At 38.6% G+C, this 19,799-nt stretch overlaps 1 protein-coding gene and 1 non-coding gene across 2 annotated transcripts; both read left to right on the top strand.

The window, feature by feature from the left end:
- The first annotated feature begins 6,937 nt into the window (after positions 1-6,937).
- Positions 6,938-11,392, top strand: LOC131677718 (peroxisomal membrane protein 11C). The gene is made up of 5 exons (XM_058957717.1): positions 6,938-7,500; positions 7,709-7,891; positions 7,950-8,131; positions 10,739-10,807; positions 10,884-11,392. Exons 1-5 carry the CDS (start codon positions 7,441-7,443, stop codon positions 11,101-11,103), a joined length of 714 nt encoding a protein of 237 aa, XP_058813700.1. The 5' UTR covers positions 6,938-7,440; the 3' UTR covers positions 11,104-11,392.
- Positions 11,393-18,823: 7,431 nt separating this feature from the next.
- On the top strand, positions 18,824-18,896 carry Trnak-cuu (transfer RNA lysine (anticodon CUU)). The gene has a single exon. It is a non-coding gene; the product is annotated as a tRNA-Lys (tRNA).
- Positions 18,897-19,799: the final 903 nt, after the last annotated feature.

The raw sequence follows: 19,799 nt of genomic DNA, 5'->3' as shown, positions 1-19,799 counted from the left end.
ATTTTGATCAGCTAAAAGTTTTGCAATACATGATGCCGAAGGTCCGCAAATTGAATTGAAACTGTTTGACAGATTCGCTTTGATGAAAATTCAGTAATTCAAATTGTCAAATTGGCAGCGAAATTACCGGATTTACAGAAATTCAGCCGGAATACTGAGAATTCGGCAATTGCGCTGCCAATTTGACAAATTGAATTACTTAATTTTCGGCAAAGCGAATCTGTCAAACAAGTTGAATTCAAATTGCCGATTTTTCGGTATCTTGTATTGCTGAAACTTCCAGCTGATGAAAATTCAGTAAACTTTTGCTGACAGTCGGCGAAAATGCACAGTGATCCGAATCCAGAATTTAGGATGACAAAAACATTTATGACTAAACTACTGGTTCTAGAGATTTTATGTCTTCGGAACAAATAATCTGTGCCAATTGAGGCATCTTTTGAGATGGGTGACATTAGGGTTAATTGTTTGTAAGTTCTGGAAATTATTTTCGAAATAAGAAAAGATAAAACAATCAAAGTTGTAGTACGACCTTTTTCAAGCAACTTTGCTCAAGGCCGTCATATTTGTAACTTTAATGGTTTCAATTTTGCAGCTATTAGAATGTTGTGTGATTAGTTTTTTCGGTATACCTTTTTAAATATATTTTCTCCTTCATGAGCGCCTTCACAAAACTTTTAGCGCTTATCGAGACGAATATTATTTATATGGACATCCATATATATATGGATAGCTTATTGGGTTCAAAAATTATGAACATTTTCAGCAAAAAAACAACCTTTTCAAATGTTGATATCTCAAAATGGAGCAAGTCAATTTGTTTCTTCTTATTGCATTCGAAAGACCACAAGTTATAGTATGTTTTGAGAAAAAATCTCAAAAGGTAATTTTCGTTTAACTCATTTTATTTTAGTTCCAATATGGTGAATATTATTACTGTTTGTAACATTAAAAGTAAAACAGACAGTGTAACCTAGCAACTATTTTTGAAATAAGATCAGATAGATAAATAAAATCTCAAACAAAGCTGCCCGAGTGTGGCGAAGGGCTCGTTGAGTTGTTGTTTTTAATGTAGTCGTGTTTCATCCTAAATTCTGGATTCGGACCACTGTGCAATGAATCTTTTTTGTAATGTTAAGATTCATTTACACATTCATTGTCTACGAAAAAAAATATTTCCAGTCGCGCAGAGCCACACACGGCTTTTCAGCCCTAATCATATGTTTGTTAAGATTTTGACGTTTCCCTCTAAGAACGGTTGGTTTCAAAATCGTCCAATGAAGGACGTTCGTTGGACCAATTTGGACAACGTCCAAATAACCGTTCAACGAACGTCCAGCGTTGGACCCGTGTTGAACGATTTTGAAACAATTTTTTGAACGTCTCAGTGGGTTTACTCTACTCGCCTGTGCTAATCCCAACAAACAAAGAAAGCTGAACAAGCCTTTATTACGAGGGAGCAAGCTGAAAAAGAACTGAACAAGCCATTATCCAGCATAATTGTTTGTTGGAAGTGCCTATAGAAACAAATGCAATTGGCTAATGCGATTTAAAGGCAATTTTAATACTTATGGGATTTACGATTCATGTGCACCGGTGTAGTGGAGTGCACTTGTTTTGCACTTTTTAGCAGAAGAGTCAATGGAACATACCCAGTTTTCTGCACTTCTGCAAAAATGGTGCAGTTCCAGTGCACTCCACTACAACGGTGTCAATCAATCGAAAATCCCATTAGACAAATTTTCTGGCGGCTGGAATGAACTTGGTTCTTTTTCGCATTTCTCTAGCATAGCGGTTCATGTTTGGCTTAAGCCTAAAATTACTTTTTAAGCAATTCGTGTGTTCTCGCTTGTTTGGAATCGTGTGCAAATAAAACAGAATAAGATCACTGACCAAAAGCTTTAACGAACGCCAGACTGATGGTAAGTTTGTGGTAGATTGATGATGATTATCGTATAGTATCGAAGATTACAAAGACTGATATATCTTTCCTTTCCCTATACAAACGAGAAGCGACAGAGGCTACAGCGCCTCTATTGTAGGAAAGTAGGAAGGTTAATCTAAAAGTATGTATATGTGTGTGCCCGCAAGTGGCGTTGCTGTTACTGTATCCAGGTTTTGGACAGTCTTCTTGATATGCGGTCTTCGCTGGTATGCTAATAAGTTTATATGACTACATAATCAATCCGAAAAAAAGTATTATTTATCATATTTGGCGGCAATTCAGGGCGATTAAATGGCGTGTTTCTTATGCAATTTGGAAGCGATTTAAGGGCGTATAGGGCAAAAATATGGAAAATCGCCCAAATGTTGCATTTGAGATATCCCTTTATTTGCCCTCAAATTGATGGACAAGTAGCGCATCCGAGTTGGCAAATAGCCCCCCATTAGCCAGGAACTTGCCCTTTTGTGAGCTTGCACTCTGCCACACCTATATAATATACAACATCTTACGACCAATTTCTTCACTGAATGAAAACCGACTTTCGCTGAAAACCAGGTTTCAGTTTGCTGGTGTCCAATTAGCGGAAAACCTAAGACAACACGTGACAATAGGGGGGAAGTCGTTTTTGTTCCAATTTTACGTCAGAATGGTCCGGCTCCTGATTGGTTGATTCTGACTTTTTGCACCGTACGCAATATTACCGCAGGGATAGCGAAATGATGGTTGGCAGTGTTGCTATATTTATAGGAAAAGATTGTCATTACTTTTGACAAATAAAATTATTAACGTTAAAAAAGTAAAAATTACTAAATTGAACAGAAATTGTATGACAAGGTGAAATTAGTATTTATCATGCATTTACCGTATACGTGGTTGATTAACTTTAACAAAAATAAGACAGAAACCACACCATAATCTAAAATTTTTCAGAAAATGGTTTCATTACACCTTACTAAACACCCATGACATGGAAAAACGGTTCCCTTCATCAATATAGTGGAATAAAGATACAAAATATTGACGGCATAAAATAAATTAACAAGACTCCATTTTCATTAATAAAAATAGTAGATTTCGGCAGGGAGAAAATGTGCGAAAAGAAGAATGTCGAAGGAACGACTTCACGGCCCCCGAGGGGTCCGCAGACCCCAGTTTGAGAAACGCTGCCATAGATCATTATAGAGGTAACATATTCGATTGTAAATTGTAAAACATGTTACGAAAAGTCCTATGATATACGTCATGATAAACAACGCTTTCGTTTGTGCCACTCTCTACAAACAGTAACAATGCTTATGCTTTACCAATATATAAACAGGGCCATTGGAGAATCGACGGTACTCCAACTTTATTCCGAAGCTTTACAATGACTTACTTTCATTATCAAAGTCGAATCGGAATTTGAATCCGTTTGAATCATGGGAATTCGTGGAAGCAAAGCATTGCTGCATTCATACTCTCCTTTGTGAATAGTGCCTTCATACATGTTATTCATCAACTCCTTCACCGCTCTTTTTTTAAATGCATGAATTCAAGATATATCAAAAAGTAAAACTTTTTAACAAAAAAGTACCGTCGTGGAAAACCTGGAACCCGATAACACACCAACCATATGACCCTTGCTCCCGCCAACCGAAGGTTATTTTGGTTTACGATTTTGAAGGTAAGGTACACACCAAAATTTGGTTGTCGATTTCAGCAAAATTTTGCTGAATTTTGATCAGCTAAAAGTTTTGCAATACATGATGCCGAAGGTCCGCAAATTGAATTGAAACTGTTTGACAGATTCGCTTTGATGAAAATTCAGTAATTCAAATTGTCAAATTGGCAGCGAAATTACCGGATTTACAGAAATTCAGCCGGAATACTGAGAATTCGGCAATTGCGCTGCCAATTTGACAAATTGAATTACTTAATTTTCGGCAAAGCGAATCTGTCAAACAAGTTGAATTCAAATTGCCGATTTTTCGGTATCTTGTATTGCTGAAACTTCCAGCTGATGAAAATTCAGTAAACTTTTGCTGACAGTCGGCGAAAATGCACAGTGATCCGAATCCAGAATTTAGGATGACAAAAACATTTATGACTAAACTACTGGTTCTAGAGATTTTATGTCTTCGGAACAAATAATCTGTGCCAATTGAGGCATCTTTTGAGATGGGTGACATTAGGGTTAATTGTTTGTAAGTTCTGGAAATTATTTTCGAAATAAGAAAAGATAAAACAATCAAAGTTGTAGTACGACCTTTTTCAAGCAACTTTGCTCAAGGCCGTCATATTTGTAACTTTAATGGTTTCAATTTTGCAGCTATTAGAATGTTGTGTGATTAGTTTTTTCGGTATACCTTTTTAAATATATTTTCTCCTTCATGAGCGCCTTCACAAAACTTTTAGCGCTTATCGAGACGAATATTATTTATATGGACATCCATATATATATGGATAGCTTATTGGGTTCAAAAATTATGAACATTTTCAGCAAAAAAACAACCTTTTCAAATGTTGATATCTCAAAATGGAGCAAGTCAATTTGTTTCTTCTTATTGCATTCGAAAGACCACAAGTTATAGTATGTTTTGAGAAAAAATCTCAAAAGGTAATTTTCGTTTAACTCATTTTATTTTAGTTCCAATATGGTGAATATTATTACTGTTTGTAACATTAAAAGTAAAACAGACAGTGTAACCTAGCAACTATTTTTGAAATAAGATCAGATAGATAAATAAAATCTCAAACAAAGCTGCCCGAGTGTGGCGAAGGGCTCGTTGAGTTGTTGTTTTTAATGTAGTCGTGTTTCATCCTAAATTCTGGATTCGGACCACTGTGCAATGAATCTTTTTTGTAATGTTAAGATTCATTTACACATTCATTGTCTACGAAAAAAAATATTTCCAGTCGCGCAGAGCCACACACGGCTTTTCAGCCCTAATCATATGTTTGTTAAGATTTTGACGTTTCCCTCTAAGAACGGTTGGTTTCAAAATCGTCCAATGAAGGACGTTCGTTGGACCAATTTGGACAACGTCCAAATAACCGTTCAACGAACGTCCAGCGTTGGACCCGTGTTGAACGATTTTGAAACAATTTTTTGGACGTCTCAGTGGGTTTACTCTACTCGCCTGTGCTAATCCCAACAAACAAAGAAAGCTGAACAAGCCTTTATTACGAGGGAGCAAGCTGAAAAAGAACTGAACAAGCCATTATCCAGCATAATTGTTTGTTGGAAGTGCCTATAGAAACAAATGCAATTGGCTAATGCGATTTAAAGGCAATTTTAATACTTATGGGATTTACGATTCATGTGCACCGGTGTAGTGGAGTGCACTTGTTTTGCACTTTTTAGCAGAAGAGTCAATGGAACATACCCAGTTTTCTGCACTTCTGCAAAAATGGTGCAGTTCCAGTGCACTCCACTACAACGGTGTCAATCAATCGAAAATCCCATTAGACAAATTTTCTGGCGGCTGGAATGAACTTGGTTCTTTTTCGCATTTCTCTAGCATAGCGGTTCATGTTTGGCTTAAGCCTAAAATTACTTTTTAAGCAATTCGTGTGTTCTCGCTTGTTTGGAATCGTGTGCAAATAAAACAGAATAAGATCACTGACCAAAAGCTTTAACGAACGCCAGACTGATGGTAAGTTTGTGGTAGATTGATGATGATTATCGTATAGTATCGAAGATTACAAAGACTGATATATCTTTCCTTTCCCTATACAAACGAGAAGCGACAGAGGCTACAGCGCCTCTATTGTAGGAAAGTAGGAAGGTTAATCTAAAAGTATGTATATGTGTGTGCCCGCAAGTGGCGTTGCTGTTACTGTATCCAGGTTTTGGACAGTCTTCTTGATATGCGGTCTTCGCTGGTATGCTAATAAGTTTATATGACTACATAATCAATCCGAAAAAAAGTATTATTTATCATATTTGGCGGCAATTCAGGGCGATTAAATGGCGTGTTTCTTATGCAATTTGGAAGCGATTTAAGGGCGTATAGGGCAAAAATATGGAAAATCGCCCAAATGTTGCATTTGAGATATCCCTTTATTTGCCCTCAAATTGATGGACAAGTAGCGCATCCGAGTTGGCAAATAGCCCCCCATTAGCCAGGAACTTGCCCTTTTGTGAGCTTGCACTCTGCCACACCTATATAATATACAACATCTTACGACCAATTTCTTCACTGAATGAAAACCGACTTTCGCTGAAAACCAGGTTTCAGTTTGCTGGTGTCCAATTAGCGGAAAACCTAAGACAACACGTGACAATAGGGGGGAAGTCGTTTTTGTTCCAATTTTACGTCAGAATGGTCCGGCTCCTGATTGGTTGATTCTGACTTTTTGCACCGTACGCAATATTACCGCAGGGATAGCGAAATGATGGTTGGCAGTGTTGCTATATTTATAGGAAAAGATTGTCATTACTTTTGACAAATAAAATTATTAACGTTAAAAAAGTAAAAATTACTAAATTGAACAGAAATTGTATGACAAGGTGAAATTAGTATTTATCATGCATTTACCGTATACGTGGTTGATTAACTTTAACAAAAATAAGACAGAAACCACACCATAATCTAAAATTTTTCAGAAAATGGTTTCATTACACCTTACTAAACACCCATGACATGGAAAAACGGTTCCCTTCATCAATATAGTGGAATAAAGATACAAAATATTGACGGCATAAAATAAATTAACAAGACTCCATTTTCATTAATAAAAATAGTAGATTTCGGCAGGGAGAAAATGTGCGAAAAGAAGAATGTCGAAGGAAAAATAAGAAGCCGATTGTCACGTCTTGTCTTAGCGGAAAACCGGTTTTCACTCAAGTGAAGAAATTGGCCGTTACAGTCACATTCAGATGTCGCCGAAAGCAATGGATAATCGAAATAGCATAAACTTTGGTCGATAAGGCATTCATTTCGTTTTCTTTAACTGTCAAAATCATATGTTTGTTGGATCGCACGCACACTGATGAACATCATTCTTAAATCCAACAGTACATGTCGTATCTGCTATAACTTTCTACACCATTTTCCTTTTAAATGGAAGAAACACAGCAGTGTATCCGTAGCAAGAAATCCTATTGTAACAACTCTGCGACATTTTTCCACTGACAATCTAAACGTATCGAGTGCCGGCTCAACATCGTAATGTTCACAAAACCTTTATCTTATCAATTTAAAGTGTACTTTGTGGTAGTATTCATATGGATATGTAGATGAATATTGAAGCTCAACCCAATATCGATGTATTGGGGGTGGTAAACAAAAATGCAAGATCCTTCTGCACTCAGTCATTCTACGGTAGTCATTGATGAATCTGGTAGCGAGCGTGCCTTGGTAGTTATGTTAGGACAGTAGTTTAATAAGTGTCACAATTTGATTGATTGGAAATCACCTAACAGCATTAAACCAGCTTAGATTTAACGAGCTAATCGTGAAAAAACATTTAATTTGCTATTTTATTGGGTTTAAAGTTATTCATCTGCAAAAATGAGTAAACCTTTGAACGAAGTGTGCGAAATGTTAGACACTTACACGGGGCGGGATAAGGTAGGTAACATTCCACGTAGTGGCTATAAGAACGACTTTCACTTTCATTCCATTAACACGTCACCAGTCGAAACTGCGCTCGAGATCAAGTTCATGTTTTGGCGCATGCATAGGAAATACCGGTTTTCAAACTTGAAAATTCCGCGTTTGCACGACTGAATAATAATTCAACACGCAATGATGTTTCATTCCTGTCTCCTTTTTGCAGATCGTAAGAACACTATGCTATACTACTAAGCTGGCTTCGGGACTGGTAGCGGCCAGAGATCCCGATTTATCTAAAAAGTTGGCCATTTTCAGTTCCAAAATGTCACAGACAAGAGCTACTCTGCGGCTGTTGGATGATCTGCCGATGATCAGTTATTCTCTCAACTATGGGATTGGAAGCAAGGTAGAAATCAGAATGTTATACATACTCTGATGTTTATTTGTAACCAAGTTTTGTCCAGGAACCCGATCGAATTATGGGTATGATAGGCTTTCTTACCAACATCATCGACCATATATACTATCCGGTGGACAAAATCTGCTGGATGGTGGAATACAAGTTGCTCAGCGTGGAAAACCCTACCAAATGGGATGCTACGAATTCAATGTTGTGGGTTGCCTCCATCTACCTGAATCTGATGAAGTAAGTAATTGTCGATATTCATTGCCATTGTTGCTGCCCAAGCCAAGCTTTATCAGTTGAAATTTGTTAACTCGATCAGCTAGGATTTATTTCATTCCTGCATTTATCTAAATAATGTGGATAAGACCACAAAAAAACTTCTATCTTATCTAAAGACGATAAATGGTAAGCGGCAAGTATTATCGATAGCAGTGCAAGATGATTTTAAATTTTTGCTAAGACTAATGGGTCGCGCCCAGGATCTGAGATTTTAAAATTGAAGCACCGGAACGCTCTATTCATTTACTTAGCGCTCAAGTGTTTATTACAGGGCAAAGCAGGGTTAAGAAGTCATGCGTTTTTAACAAACTTATTTAGTATACCTACTCCTACAGTAGTGAATGTTGTGCTGTAGTTGGACAATGCAAATATTACAAACAAATTTGTTGGCTTTATAATAATATTTACTCCAAACCATTGTGTTAACATGAAACAACATTTTTCACCATCGCTCATCTTGCCTCGATTTTTACGAATCGGTCAATTCACAATAAACACAGCTAGATCGAAAGTAGATGCAGTGGAGACTTCAGGTTTTGCCCTTTACCCGCGACTCTTATCAAATTCACTTTTCGGATAAGAGCAAATATGGCTATGAGTTGCAAGATTGTCTATAATAGTAATATTACTATTACTGCCGTTCTACGCATAATTGTCCCATGTTGCTTTTTGGTCATTTTCACTTTTTTTCATCAAACAGTACTTTTTGATGTATATTTTCAGAAAACACATCCAAATCGTACAGTTTGTTCGAAGACTTCGTGATAAAATACCAAGTCTGTTTGTCCCATTGTTGATATTCTACGCATAATTGTCCCACTAACAAAAATCCCAAAAAAGTGCACAATAAAAAAAATAATTACGTAGTGTTTAGTTAAGACGTACATTACGCTAGATGTCGGGCACTGAAAAAATTGATGGAAAAATATCGGTTCATTAAAAAAAGAGATGGCAGTGGTAATATTAATCACAGCAGTGAGAACAATCCTGTAAAGCTCTTCATCACTATCGTCGCTTGCATAACAAGGCGAACGCATCTAGATTAATGAGCCTATTTTCGCAATGTTTCTATTATCACGCTACCCAATTGAAGCCGTTGGTTAGTGCAGCGTTTGCTATCTTTGTTCAACACATTGGGTCGAATGGTAGGGCGACAATTGCGGCACTCGATTGGAGCTTTTGTTGCGATCAAACACTAGCATTTCATCGTTTTTAGGCCATTTGTGTTATTAAATTGGTTCTTAAGAACGAAGCAAAGTTGTGGATGCCAAATTATATACACTCCATCGAGTGTAGGCAGAGTAATTAATGATTTTGTGAGGTACCCTTCTAAATAAAGTAAAAATAGGTAGTTTACCCTATTTCCAATTTTGATGAAGCAAAAAATCTTCCGAGTAACAGAAAAACTCACGATATACACTTTTGTAAAAAAATGAGTTTTGAGCATCGTTTGCATAGATCGTTATGGGACTGATATGCGTAGAATTTTCCGGTTTCCGTTCGATTTCTCGGCATAACAGTCCCACTTAACATTTTTCGTAAAAACTAACTTTTATTGTATCTCTATAATGAAAAACTGGGCTGATTATATTGGAAACGATTGCTATGAACGTAATTCTAGACAAAAAAGCTTTATTTGTTACACCGTTTCCCCCCAGATTGCTAATACAATTTTCATTTTCAATCGCGTTTTTCTCAGTTGCCAGTTTTGCAACATGGGACAATTGGGCGTACAACGGCAGGTTACTCTATGTTCAAAGTATTGGTAGAATGCAGTACGTTACGCGTTTTCTCGAGTATAGGACGAAGTACACATGATTGGGTTTTTGACAGTTTATATGCTTTCCGTACATGTAGTGTACAATCATTCGCAATATCTTCTTTAAGAGATTATAGCACACGACAACGGGAGGCGTCGTGTATATCTGTAAAGATAAAAATGACTTTCGATAACATGAAGATTGTTTCGGTATTTTCTACAAACTCGTTGCCTAAATTTAGCGTCCATTTTATGAGTGGGTAGCGCAGAAGCAGGTGAAGGATATTATCACAAAATGTTATCGTTAACTTCCAATTATTGCGTTCCTAGCACGTGGTCAACTGTTATCAATAAAGTCGGCGTTTTACAGTGAAACGGTTAAATTGAAAAAAAACAGGAAATCCTTTTTTGTAACGCATAATTGGACTGCCATAAACTAAATACTTTTTCTAGCTGATAAAAAAGATAAACTAATTAATATAATGACTAAAACACAAGATCGTAATTTGAAATGACTGACAACTGGATTATCACTCAAGATGATAATCTCCTATTCAACTATTCTAAGTATTATTGTAATTTGAATTATGAATGATTGTTATTAATTATTTCCATTTAGAATTTACAATGTCCAAATAATATGACGAATTGTATCGCCGTTTAACTATCATCCGTGTAACATCCTAACTACTTCGATGCATGCCCAATCTAATTTTATTATAAGAAAACTCCAAACGCAATTCGTGGCTACATACTAAACAGTCGAACTGGAGATCAAGCTTCCTTAAACTTGTTATTTTATTTTACAGAACCATAAGAAGTTACACCGTCATGGAGCAACATAAATCGCACATGGATAAAACGGAAAATGAATCCAGGTAAACACAATTCGACAAGAAAGTTGCTTTTGCTTCTCGTATAAACACAGTCTGAGCTCTATGTCTTCATTTACAGCCAACCGTACAAAATGCTGGTGCTGAAGCAACGCATGGAACTCATCTCCATCGTTCGGCTATCGCTGGATTTGGTGCATGCCGGTAGCACCCTACCGAGAGGGATGCTGTGGGGAGGCCGGTTCGAGTCATGGCAGGTTGGTCTGATCGGATCGGTCTCGTCGTTTATCGGCTTGTATCAGTACTTTGCGAAAAAGCGAATTATCAGCAAAAGTTCATAGTGCGCTAGTAGCTGTGTTGTGAATATATTAGCGGTTAACTTATGACGGATGGAATAGTGTCTTTAAAAGACACCTGAACATTACAAATCGGGCTTTTTTCTAAAAACAAACTGAGCACAAGTACCTACTATTTTGAAAAGTGCTATCAATTGATTTTTTTAAACTTTGTTAATAAATAATCTTAGCAAGTTCCATCAAGACTTGATTGTGAGAGGAAATGGGTTGAGGGTGAAATTTTTGTTTTAGAAATATTTGTAAATAAGCAATAATAAATTGAGATTCTAGTCAACATATACTGGTATGACTTTTATCACAAGCCACTTGTAATTAGGCACCACGACGTTTGTTTGACAATTCAGCGAGGAGTTTTGTCAACAAGTTTGCTCCTGCGAACAGAAAAACCCGTCCGACGACCATACTTCGTTAGCCATACTTCGTTTGATTTTGGATCGAATCGGCGATTTTGTCGTACGTCGCATCCACCCAAGTTACGTCAGAAGAAATAATTAGCTGATCAGAAATGTCTCATGGATTGCCTAATACCTTATCCATGAATAGTGTCGATAGAAGACGAAAAAGGAGCCCACAAGACAGATGCGAATCGACAGCGAATTGTTTTCAATTGTAGTGACGATGAATCAAGCAGAACTAAGCTAGCACTGGATTGACGCTAGCTCCAAAAATCGGAGACTAGGGGTTTGCTCAGAAACACAATTTTTTTCTCCGTTTTATGGAGCTGTCCGTCAATCCGGCGCTGACTTAATTCTCTCACTAAATTAGGGCCAGATTCTGATGAGATGAAGTCTAAACGCAAATTTCATTGCTAATTTAGTTATAGATTTTGTGCTCTTCACGCACAAAGATGGTTTTAAACAATTTTCTTCTTAATCCTCAAAAAGGCAAGCTAAAATTGTGACTTCAAGAAGCATCGCTTCTAATACCCAATGAAATCAAAAGCCTCTTTTTGTTGTTTTATCAGTGAGAGAATCGAAAGCCCGAAAACGTTCGATCGTTTGTATTTCAAATTACAAGTTCATTGAAATTGGAGAACGGTATAGAGCCGGGCCTCGGAGACCCCCTGCCTTTTTGGGGGTTAATAGAAAAAAAATAGTTTTTACCAAAATTATATGTTTCTTGTTAGACATGTTTTGTGCATATTTGATGAAAATACTTCGACATAAACACAAGTTTTCAAACTTTATTCTTGATTTCAAAACATGTCTAAAAAAGAGACATGTTTATAGCGTGTGGGTAAAATGAACATGTGCTGGTAGTAAAATGAACACCTTCTAGTTACCTGCAAAATGTTCTGAATGTATGCAATGCTTAGCGTATTTTCCGAGTATTTTCCGAGCAATGCTGATGTCCCAGCGGCTTATGAGCATTGCATACACAGGGCATTTTGTAGGCAAAAAAAACGGAAAAATTAAATTTTCATGTAATACTAACCTATTTACAATTCTGTGACATCGAAACACATCTACAAACTGGGGGTTATCCATAAGTGTTTAAACTTTAAGGATCTGTTGGAGAACAATGAAGATATAGCAACTTGAACTTAGCGGTTAATTTTGATTTCATTGCGCATTTAACCAAAATGTGCACTGTTGGGAAAATACCGAGGGGTAAGATCGACACACTGTTTAGATGGTTGAGTTCATTTTTGATTCAATGCGAACGACTGGGACTTGTTTATGGTATTCAATTATACATCATGTTAATATTTGAAATACACGGAAACTCTGGTATTTGCATTTATTTCTTGCCAGTATTGTCTTAAGCCGACTAAAAATTTAAAAATCAAGTTGAGCGCGATTCATAGTTTTATTATAAAACGAAAGGAAAAATGATAATCTAATATCAGATTCAAAAATGATATTGAAGGACAATTTCCATCGACTGCCGGATTGTTGATCGACAGAGTTCCGAAAAATCATAACACGAACCGGATAGCTTACTACAAATGCGTATGTTACATCTATGTGAATGAATCTTAGTAACGTATTCTTCTTGCAGAACGGATCTTACTCCTTAGAATTGTTTCACAAGCGGTAATAAAACTTGAAAAGATTAAGGGGGAAAATCTTTTTTAGGGCTGGTGGTATCCAGCGGGAAAAAACGATCGGAAATGGTGAGTGAAGCTAATCAATCATGTGAAAAAAATCCCCCCAGAGGCGAGATTCGAACTCGAAACCTTTGAAACTCCGGCCCAATGCACTAACCCTTATGCTATCCCTGGGTATGGTGACATCCCAGAAACAACATATGATTATCCCACTGGCGATCCGCAGCGTTTTTAAAATATTATTTTTCTCCATATTTTGGCAACCAATAATTTTTAATCAATCCAATTTTTTGAAACGGTGAAGAAATATCTTGTTAAGAACCACCTAAACAATGATTATGCACAGAATATACTTATTTTGGAGCTTTGTGGTATTTTAGAAAAATGATCGCGCTTAAGGTATCGGACTTGTCCCCGGCTCCCCTATAGTATAGTGTATTGCTAACGGTTGAGGGCCACTGAATACAATCAATGTTTCGTATGACCTCACCGAAATATTGATTGGAAGAGCTACGCGTCCGCGATATCCGGCTAAATTGAGTTCACACAGGTGTTTCCTTCGGAGGAAAGCTTGATTCTCGATACCGCGATTCAAGCTCAGACTAAACGCGTGTCAGATCGCGGGCTTCGTCCCAACTCATGGTGGGACAAAGAGTGCTCAGACGTGTACGCGGAGAAGGCCACCGTGTGTAAAACCTTCCGGAACAAAGGGCTACCCGCTAGCCATCGACAGTACGCGATGTTAGAAACGCGAATGAAGAGTTGGACTAAAACCAATAAACGTAGCTACTGGCGCCGGTTCGTTGATGGGCTATCAAGTGAAACATCGATGAGCACTCTTTGGGGCACGGCACGGCGCTTACGAAATCGAAACAGTACTAATGAGAGCGTGGAATATTCTACCGCGCCGCATTTCCTCACGATAACGCGAACGAAATACCGTTTTCCATGGTGTAGTTTGCACTTGTTCTCTTATCATGTAGCAATAAAGCCCCAGTGTCAAACAGAATCAGAATTAACTTGTTAAAGAATCTGCCAAGAGATGCTTGTTGAATTTATTTAATAAGTAACTTGCGGGTAACATTGTCCCTCATGACTGGAGGCAAGTGAAAGTCACCGCCATCCAAAAACCAGGAAACCAGCCTCCAACCACAACTCGTATCGACCGATTACAATGCTGTTTGAGAAAATAATCTTGCCTCGAGCTTTGCCTCGACAATTGGGTCGAAGCAACTGGCTTACTATCAGATACACAATTTGGCTTTCGCAAAGGCAAAGGTACGAACGATTGTCTTGCGTTGTTCTCAACAGAAATTCAAATGGTTTATGCTAGCAAAGAGCAAATGGCATCATTTTTCTTGGATATTAAGGGGGATATTCTTCCTGAGAAGCTGCACCAGCATGGTCTTTCACCTAAACATCTTTATGCTAAAGTTGTCTGGAAAATATGCATTTTTCGCATAGTGATCTATCGACATCACGATTTAGCTACATGGGTCTTCCACAGGGCTCATGTCTTAGCCCCCTTCTCTACAATTTTTACGTGAATGATATTGACGAATGTCTTGTTAATCCCTGCACCCTAAGGCAGCTTACAGAATGCGATTTGGTCTCTATTACAGGTTTCAAAGCCATCGATTTGCAAAAACCATTGAAAGATACCTTGGACAATTTGTCTGCTTGGGCCCTCCAGCTGGATATCGAATTCTCCACGGATAATACTGAGCTAGCCGTATTTTCAAGGAAGCGTGAACCAGCACAACTACAGCTTCAATTAATATGTCAAACTATTGCTCAGGTTTTAACATTCAAATATCTCCGGGTATGGTTCGACTCTAAGGGTACCTGAGGATGTCACATTAGAGTGACAGGAAAAAATGACCCCTATTGGCCCACCCCTGATTCGATTCCTAGTCCCACCAGGAGTACTTGCACCAAATTTGAAGCAAATCGGACAAGTCTAGGTACCGGACCAACGTGCCTGAAGTTTGTATGGGATTTTTCGACAATTTACATTGAGAAAACCCACTAACTCGCATTTTTGCCGCTAGGTGGCACTGTATGTATCGTATTATCACTGTAAGTGAAAATATGACTCGAAGGAAAGTTTCTTCTTGATCTGTAAGATAGTACAAGATTTTCTTAGTTTAGGTCCCTTCTCATTGCTCCATCTCGGGTTATGAAGAAGCGTACTCTCTAGCTAAGGCGGGCGCATTAGAAAATGACATTTATGAAAAACCTTTCCGCTTAAATTAATTTTTCAATACTTCCCATCAGAGGAATTAGAGCAATGGAGAGTTAGGACGGTTGCTCATTCCATCGTCCCGAAGCTATCAACGAAGCCTTGGTTGGAATGAACGTTAGACGCTCATCTCCGACATATTGAGCTTACGAATCGGCGCTTGTGGCGACGGTTACCACGATATCGAATATATTCACCCTTATTCTTATTTACGACGAACGCCAGATTCATTCGAAAGCGAACGAATAGTAAGCCCATTTCGCTATTGTAAAAGAGAATGAAAACCACTTTCGTTCGAATCTCGCATTCGTCGTAAACAAGAATAAGAGTGATTGTCTGGACATGTGCCGAGTATTGTTCTGCCAGATCTCAACTATTGGATGCCCTTCGGCCCAGGGAAGGTCACCCAATGTCACGGTTCGGAATGTACTCTATATATGCCTCTCGTATACACCTTCCTAAAAACCATACAGATTTAACTACTATTTTTATGTTTCCTTATCATTCTCTGAAGTGCCTTCTTCTGCCTGTACCATACAATGCGTCTTACATCTCTGTATACCTCAACAAGCAAGGGACCTACAACGCACCCAACTAGAGACTGGGAGATCGAGCGTTCGATTCCTGCTTGAGGACATATCTTTTCTAAGTGTTTCCAATAAAAGTGAATTTTCACCGTTTCTTCATTCTCACCGTTCCGGTCATTCTTTCTCTGTCTGTTTTCCAGTGGACACGTTCATAAAAATCCTTGAAAAAAAAAAACAAAGACTCCCGTCCAAAAAAGGAATATAGCAAATTTATATTTTTTTCTCCCTGTCGTCAATGTCCATTCTCTTTCCTCTATATCTGATTCGCTTGCTGCTACCACGATTTTGAAATTTATCACCGTCCTGGGTGTCTTCCTGAAGCATACTGCTCTTCTTTATTTTCCTAGTTTGAAATGTTATATCAATAATCCTATATTTCTTTTAAACGAAACAGAGACAACAACAATACATGCACCAACGTCTAAGCTGCTACGGGGTGCTGATACCGCCAGTCTCGACATTATCCATTGCTATAAATCGTGAAGATAAAAAGTTTTGGTTGTATCTGTCAGGAATTTCGCCCGATGTTCCTGATAAAAGTGTCACCAAGCTAGTGGCGAATAAACTCGGGAATTCGGACATCACTGCCGTTAAGTTGGTCCCTCGTGACAGAGATCCTAGAACGCTGAATTTTGTCTCCTTCAAAGTTGGCATGCCCACGGATCTCAAAGATAAGTCTATGATGGAGTCTACATGGCCAGTTGGGATTGTTTATCGTGAGTTTGAAGAGAATTCGGATTCCAGAAAGGTTTTTTGGAAACCGAATGCGCCCGACTAAGCAACGATGACCTCCACTGCTCTTCACTCCCTCCCAACTAGTAACATCGCCTGATTTACTTCCTGTTTTGCCTGTTCCCGAAGTTGTTACACGTATCGAGCAGTTGATTTCCGTTTACTACCAAAACGTTAGAGGAATGAAAACGAAAACACAAGAAGGTTTCTTCTAGTGATTACGACGTCATAGTCCTAGCGGCAACCTGGCTGCGCAAAGACATATTAAGAGCGGTAAAGAACAACTTCGCAGGTTCGCAGCTAAGCCTGTCAGGAATTGAAGACTTGAAGCTAATCGCCGTGCGCATCGCCTTCCCGAAGCAATTTGTTTATATTGGCTGTGTTTATCTAAGGCCAAATAGTGATCTTCCATACCTTCAGTGGTCGTTCGATAACGATTTACAACGTTACCTACCTATTAATGCCTCATCGGAACAAGAAATAGCTGTAACGGAGTCTATGGTTGCAGGTGGTCTGCACCAGATCTGCTCACCGACGAATGTGAACGATAGGATCCTCGATCTTGTATTCGTAAACAACACGGATATCACAGAGCTGCTTGAACCTCCTACTGCTATTCTCACAGTCGATCCTCACCACAAACCGTTTGTCCTGCGACTAGATGTATGTACCAACACGGGAGATAATTCATTTCACTCGATTGACGACCTTAATTTTGACTTTAACCGTTGCAACTTTAACGAAATCTCCGCATTGATTGCCACTGTCGACTTGACCGACTTAATGTGTTGTAATGAGCTTGATGATGCAGTCGCGCTGTTCTATAGCAAAGTGTATGATATACTACGTCAAAAGGTTCCACTGCAATGAGTCAACAGGTGGAACGCTGAGATTCGCTATTTGAGTAATGCTTTTGCGAAAATAGCGCAAGCGTTATTTTCGCCTAAAATTAGATGAAACTGCCCTGAATTCCGGTTTTCGTGAGCATTTGAATCGTGTGCAGAATAACTTTAGTGACCACTTTTGGATCTTCGTTAGTAACAGAAAAGGATCCGGTAGTATTCCCACTGACGTTTTCCTTGGAAACGCAAGTGCGCTATATCCAGCTGATGCCGTAAACCTAATTGCTGATTTCTTTAGCGGAGTGTTTAGAAGCAACTATACCGTCCCTTCAGATGAATATTTGGAAACATTGCCATTATACAACGTAAATCTCCTTATTCCCGTTGTAAGTCGAGCCGACGTCTTGAAGGCTCTGACTGCCGTTTGATTCGTCGGAAGGGCCTGACCGCGATCATCTCGCTGAATGCATTTTTCCTATCAATCGTTGCAATCGTTCCCATCCATAAGGCTGGAAAAATTCACAATGCCGAAAATTACAGGGGTATCTCATTATTAAACTGTCTCTCCAAAGTTCTCGAAAAGCTAGTCTACAACGTCACGTATGCTGCTGCATCCCATATTATCTTGGAGTATCAACACGGGTATGTCACGAAACGATCAACAACTTCTAACCTGATAGCTTGCACTCCTATGTTGTTTCCTGCCGTTGAGAAGCGTCATCAGGTGGATGCAATTTAAATCGATTTTACAAAAGCTTTCGACATGGTACCGCACAACATCGCAGTCCTGAAATTAAAACGTTTAGAATTTCCCACGTTGCTGACTAACTGGTTGCAGTCTTAGCTTTCCGATCGCTCGGCATTTGTGAGTATAAAAAAACACGCGCTCAAGCACATTCAGAACATCCACGGGTGTCCCGCAAGGCAGTCATCTGTTAGTGATTCCGATTAGCGTGTTTTCCGTTTCGGTTTGCCGCCAAACTATGAAGACAGTTATATATACTTCCAGATTCATTGGTTGCCCGGTCTTTGACAGTTGAAAAAGCAATTAAATTTGCAGAACAAAAGCCGCGTGATTTCTTTCGACAAACGTAATGGAAATCAACGTTAATAAATGCAAAGTAATTAGTTTCGGACGCTCGCTTACTTCAGGTCGTTATAAATTAATTTAAGGTAATTTCGAACGAACTTACAGGAAGTATTTCCCGCAAGTTCGGAAATTAATGACCCTACTAGCTCTTTTATTCTATCAGCCCGGCTAGCTTAGCCGGTAGAGCATGAGACTCTTAATCTCAGGGTCGTGGGTTCGGGCCCCACGTTGAGCGCCAATTTGTAGCCAGCCCTGGACGATCTCTAGTAGGGTTGGAAGTACTGGTTTTACCGTTACCGAGAACCAGTAAAACCGTCCAAATATCCTATACCGAAATACCGGTTTCATAAGAATGAAAAACCGGTATTTTCGTTAATTTGTTAGGAAGGACTATTTATCAAAAGGGTTTTATTGTTGCACAGCTTTGAAACGCTTTAAAAAGCTTTTCACTTGCTAGTGTTTTCGAATTAGATCCCATGCACAGTAAGTTTGCCTGTTTCAGGACTCTTTAATAATGATATAAGCAGGGGAATAGTGCTTATGTAAGCAGTGGGATACAGGGATAACAACCCGAAAAAATCCCACATGTCAAATAAAACTTATCATAATATGGAGGAACAAGAGAATCAAGACAAAATTAATCAACCCCATATTCCCACATACTCCATTTTGTATTCAATTTATTCACACTACTGGCAAATCTATAACGCATAGATCTATCATAGAACTCTGACAATAGATTCTGCAGTTTTCATCTGCAATACTGCCTCAGGGTACGTTGAAATGAAATTAAAAGAAGATTGGCACTGGTTTTCAAGACAAGGCGGAATTTATGCTCAAGCGGTTTCATAAATTGAGTATGAGTGTTCTAATGACACTTTTGGATATCAGTGACAGTGACAAATAGCGTTTTCGTTTTCGATAGGCTGAAACCCGTTCCAATTTATGGTGAACATCACCTTCATGTCCGAGCGTTTGAGTAACCAGAAAACAATAAGTTTTATGATTTTCTATGTATTTGTTTTTCAAATCTCGGAACGCCGACTGCATCTAGCTAACCAATGTGCTTTTTGGACCAATAAGTGACGACGCTATGCATACTACGATACAGAAACCAGATGCTGAATCACATCCCTTT

This window comes from Topomyia yanbarensis, chromosome 1 (genome assembly GCF_030247195.1).
Source record: "Topomyia yanbarensis strain Yona2022 chromosome 1, ASM3024719v1, whole genome shotgun sequence".
NCBI classification, from domain to species: domain Eukaryota; kingdom Metazoa; phylum Arthropoda; class Insecta; order Diptera; family Culicidae; genus Topomyia; species Topomyia yanbarensis.
The sequence above is the reverse complement of the archived record's forward strand: the minus strand, read 5'-3'. Positions and strand labels throughout refer to the sequence as shown.

Excerpts from the sequence above, each read along its gene's own strand:
- LOC131677718 (XM_058957717.1), top strand. The coding sequence starts at position 7,441 with ATGAGTAAACCTTTGAACGAAGTGTGCGAAATGTTAGACACTTACACG. Across the intron at positions 7,501-7,708 it reads CTTACACGGGGCGGGATAAG|ATCGTAAGAACACTATGCTA; the intron begins GTAGGTAACATT and ends TCCTTTTTGCAG. Across the intron at positions 8,132-10,738 it reads ATCTACCTGAATCTGATGAA|AACCATAAGAAGTTACACCG; the intron begins GTAAGTAATTGT and ends TTTATTTTACAG.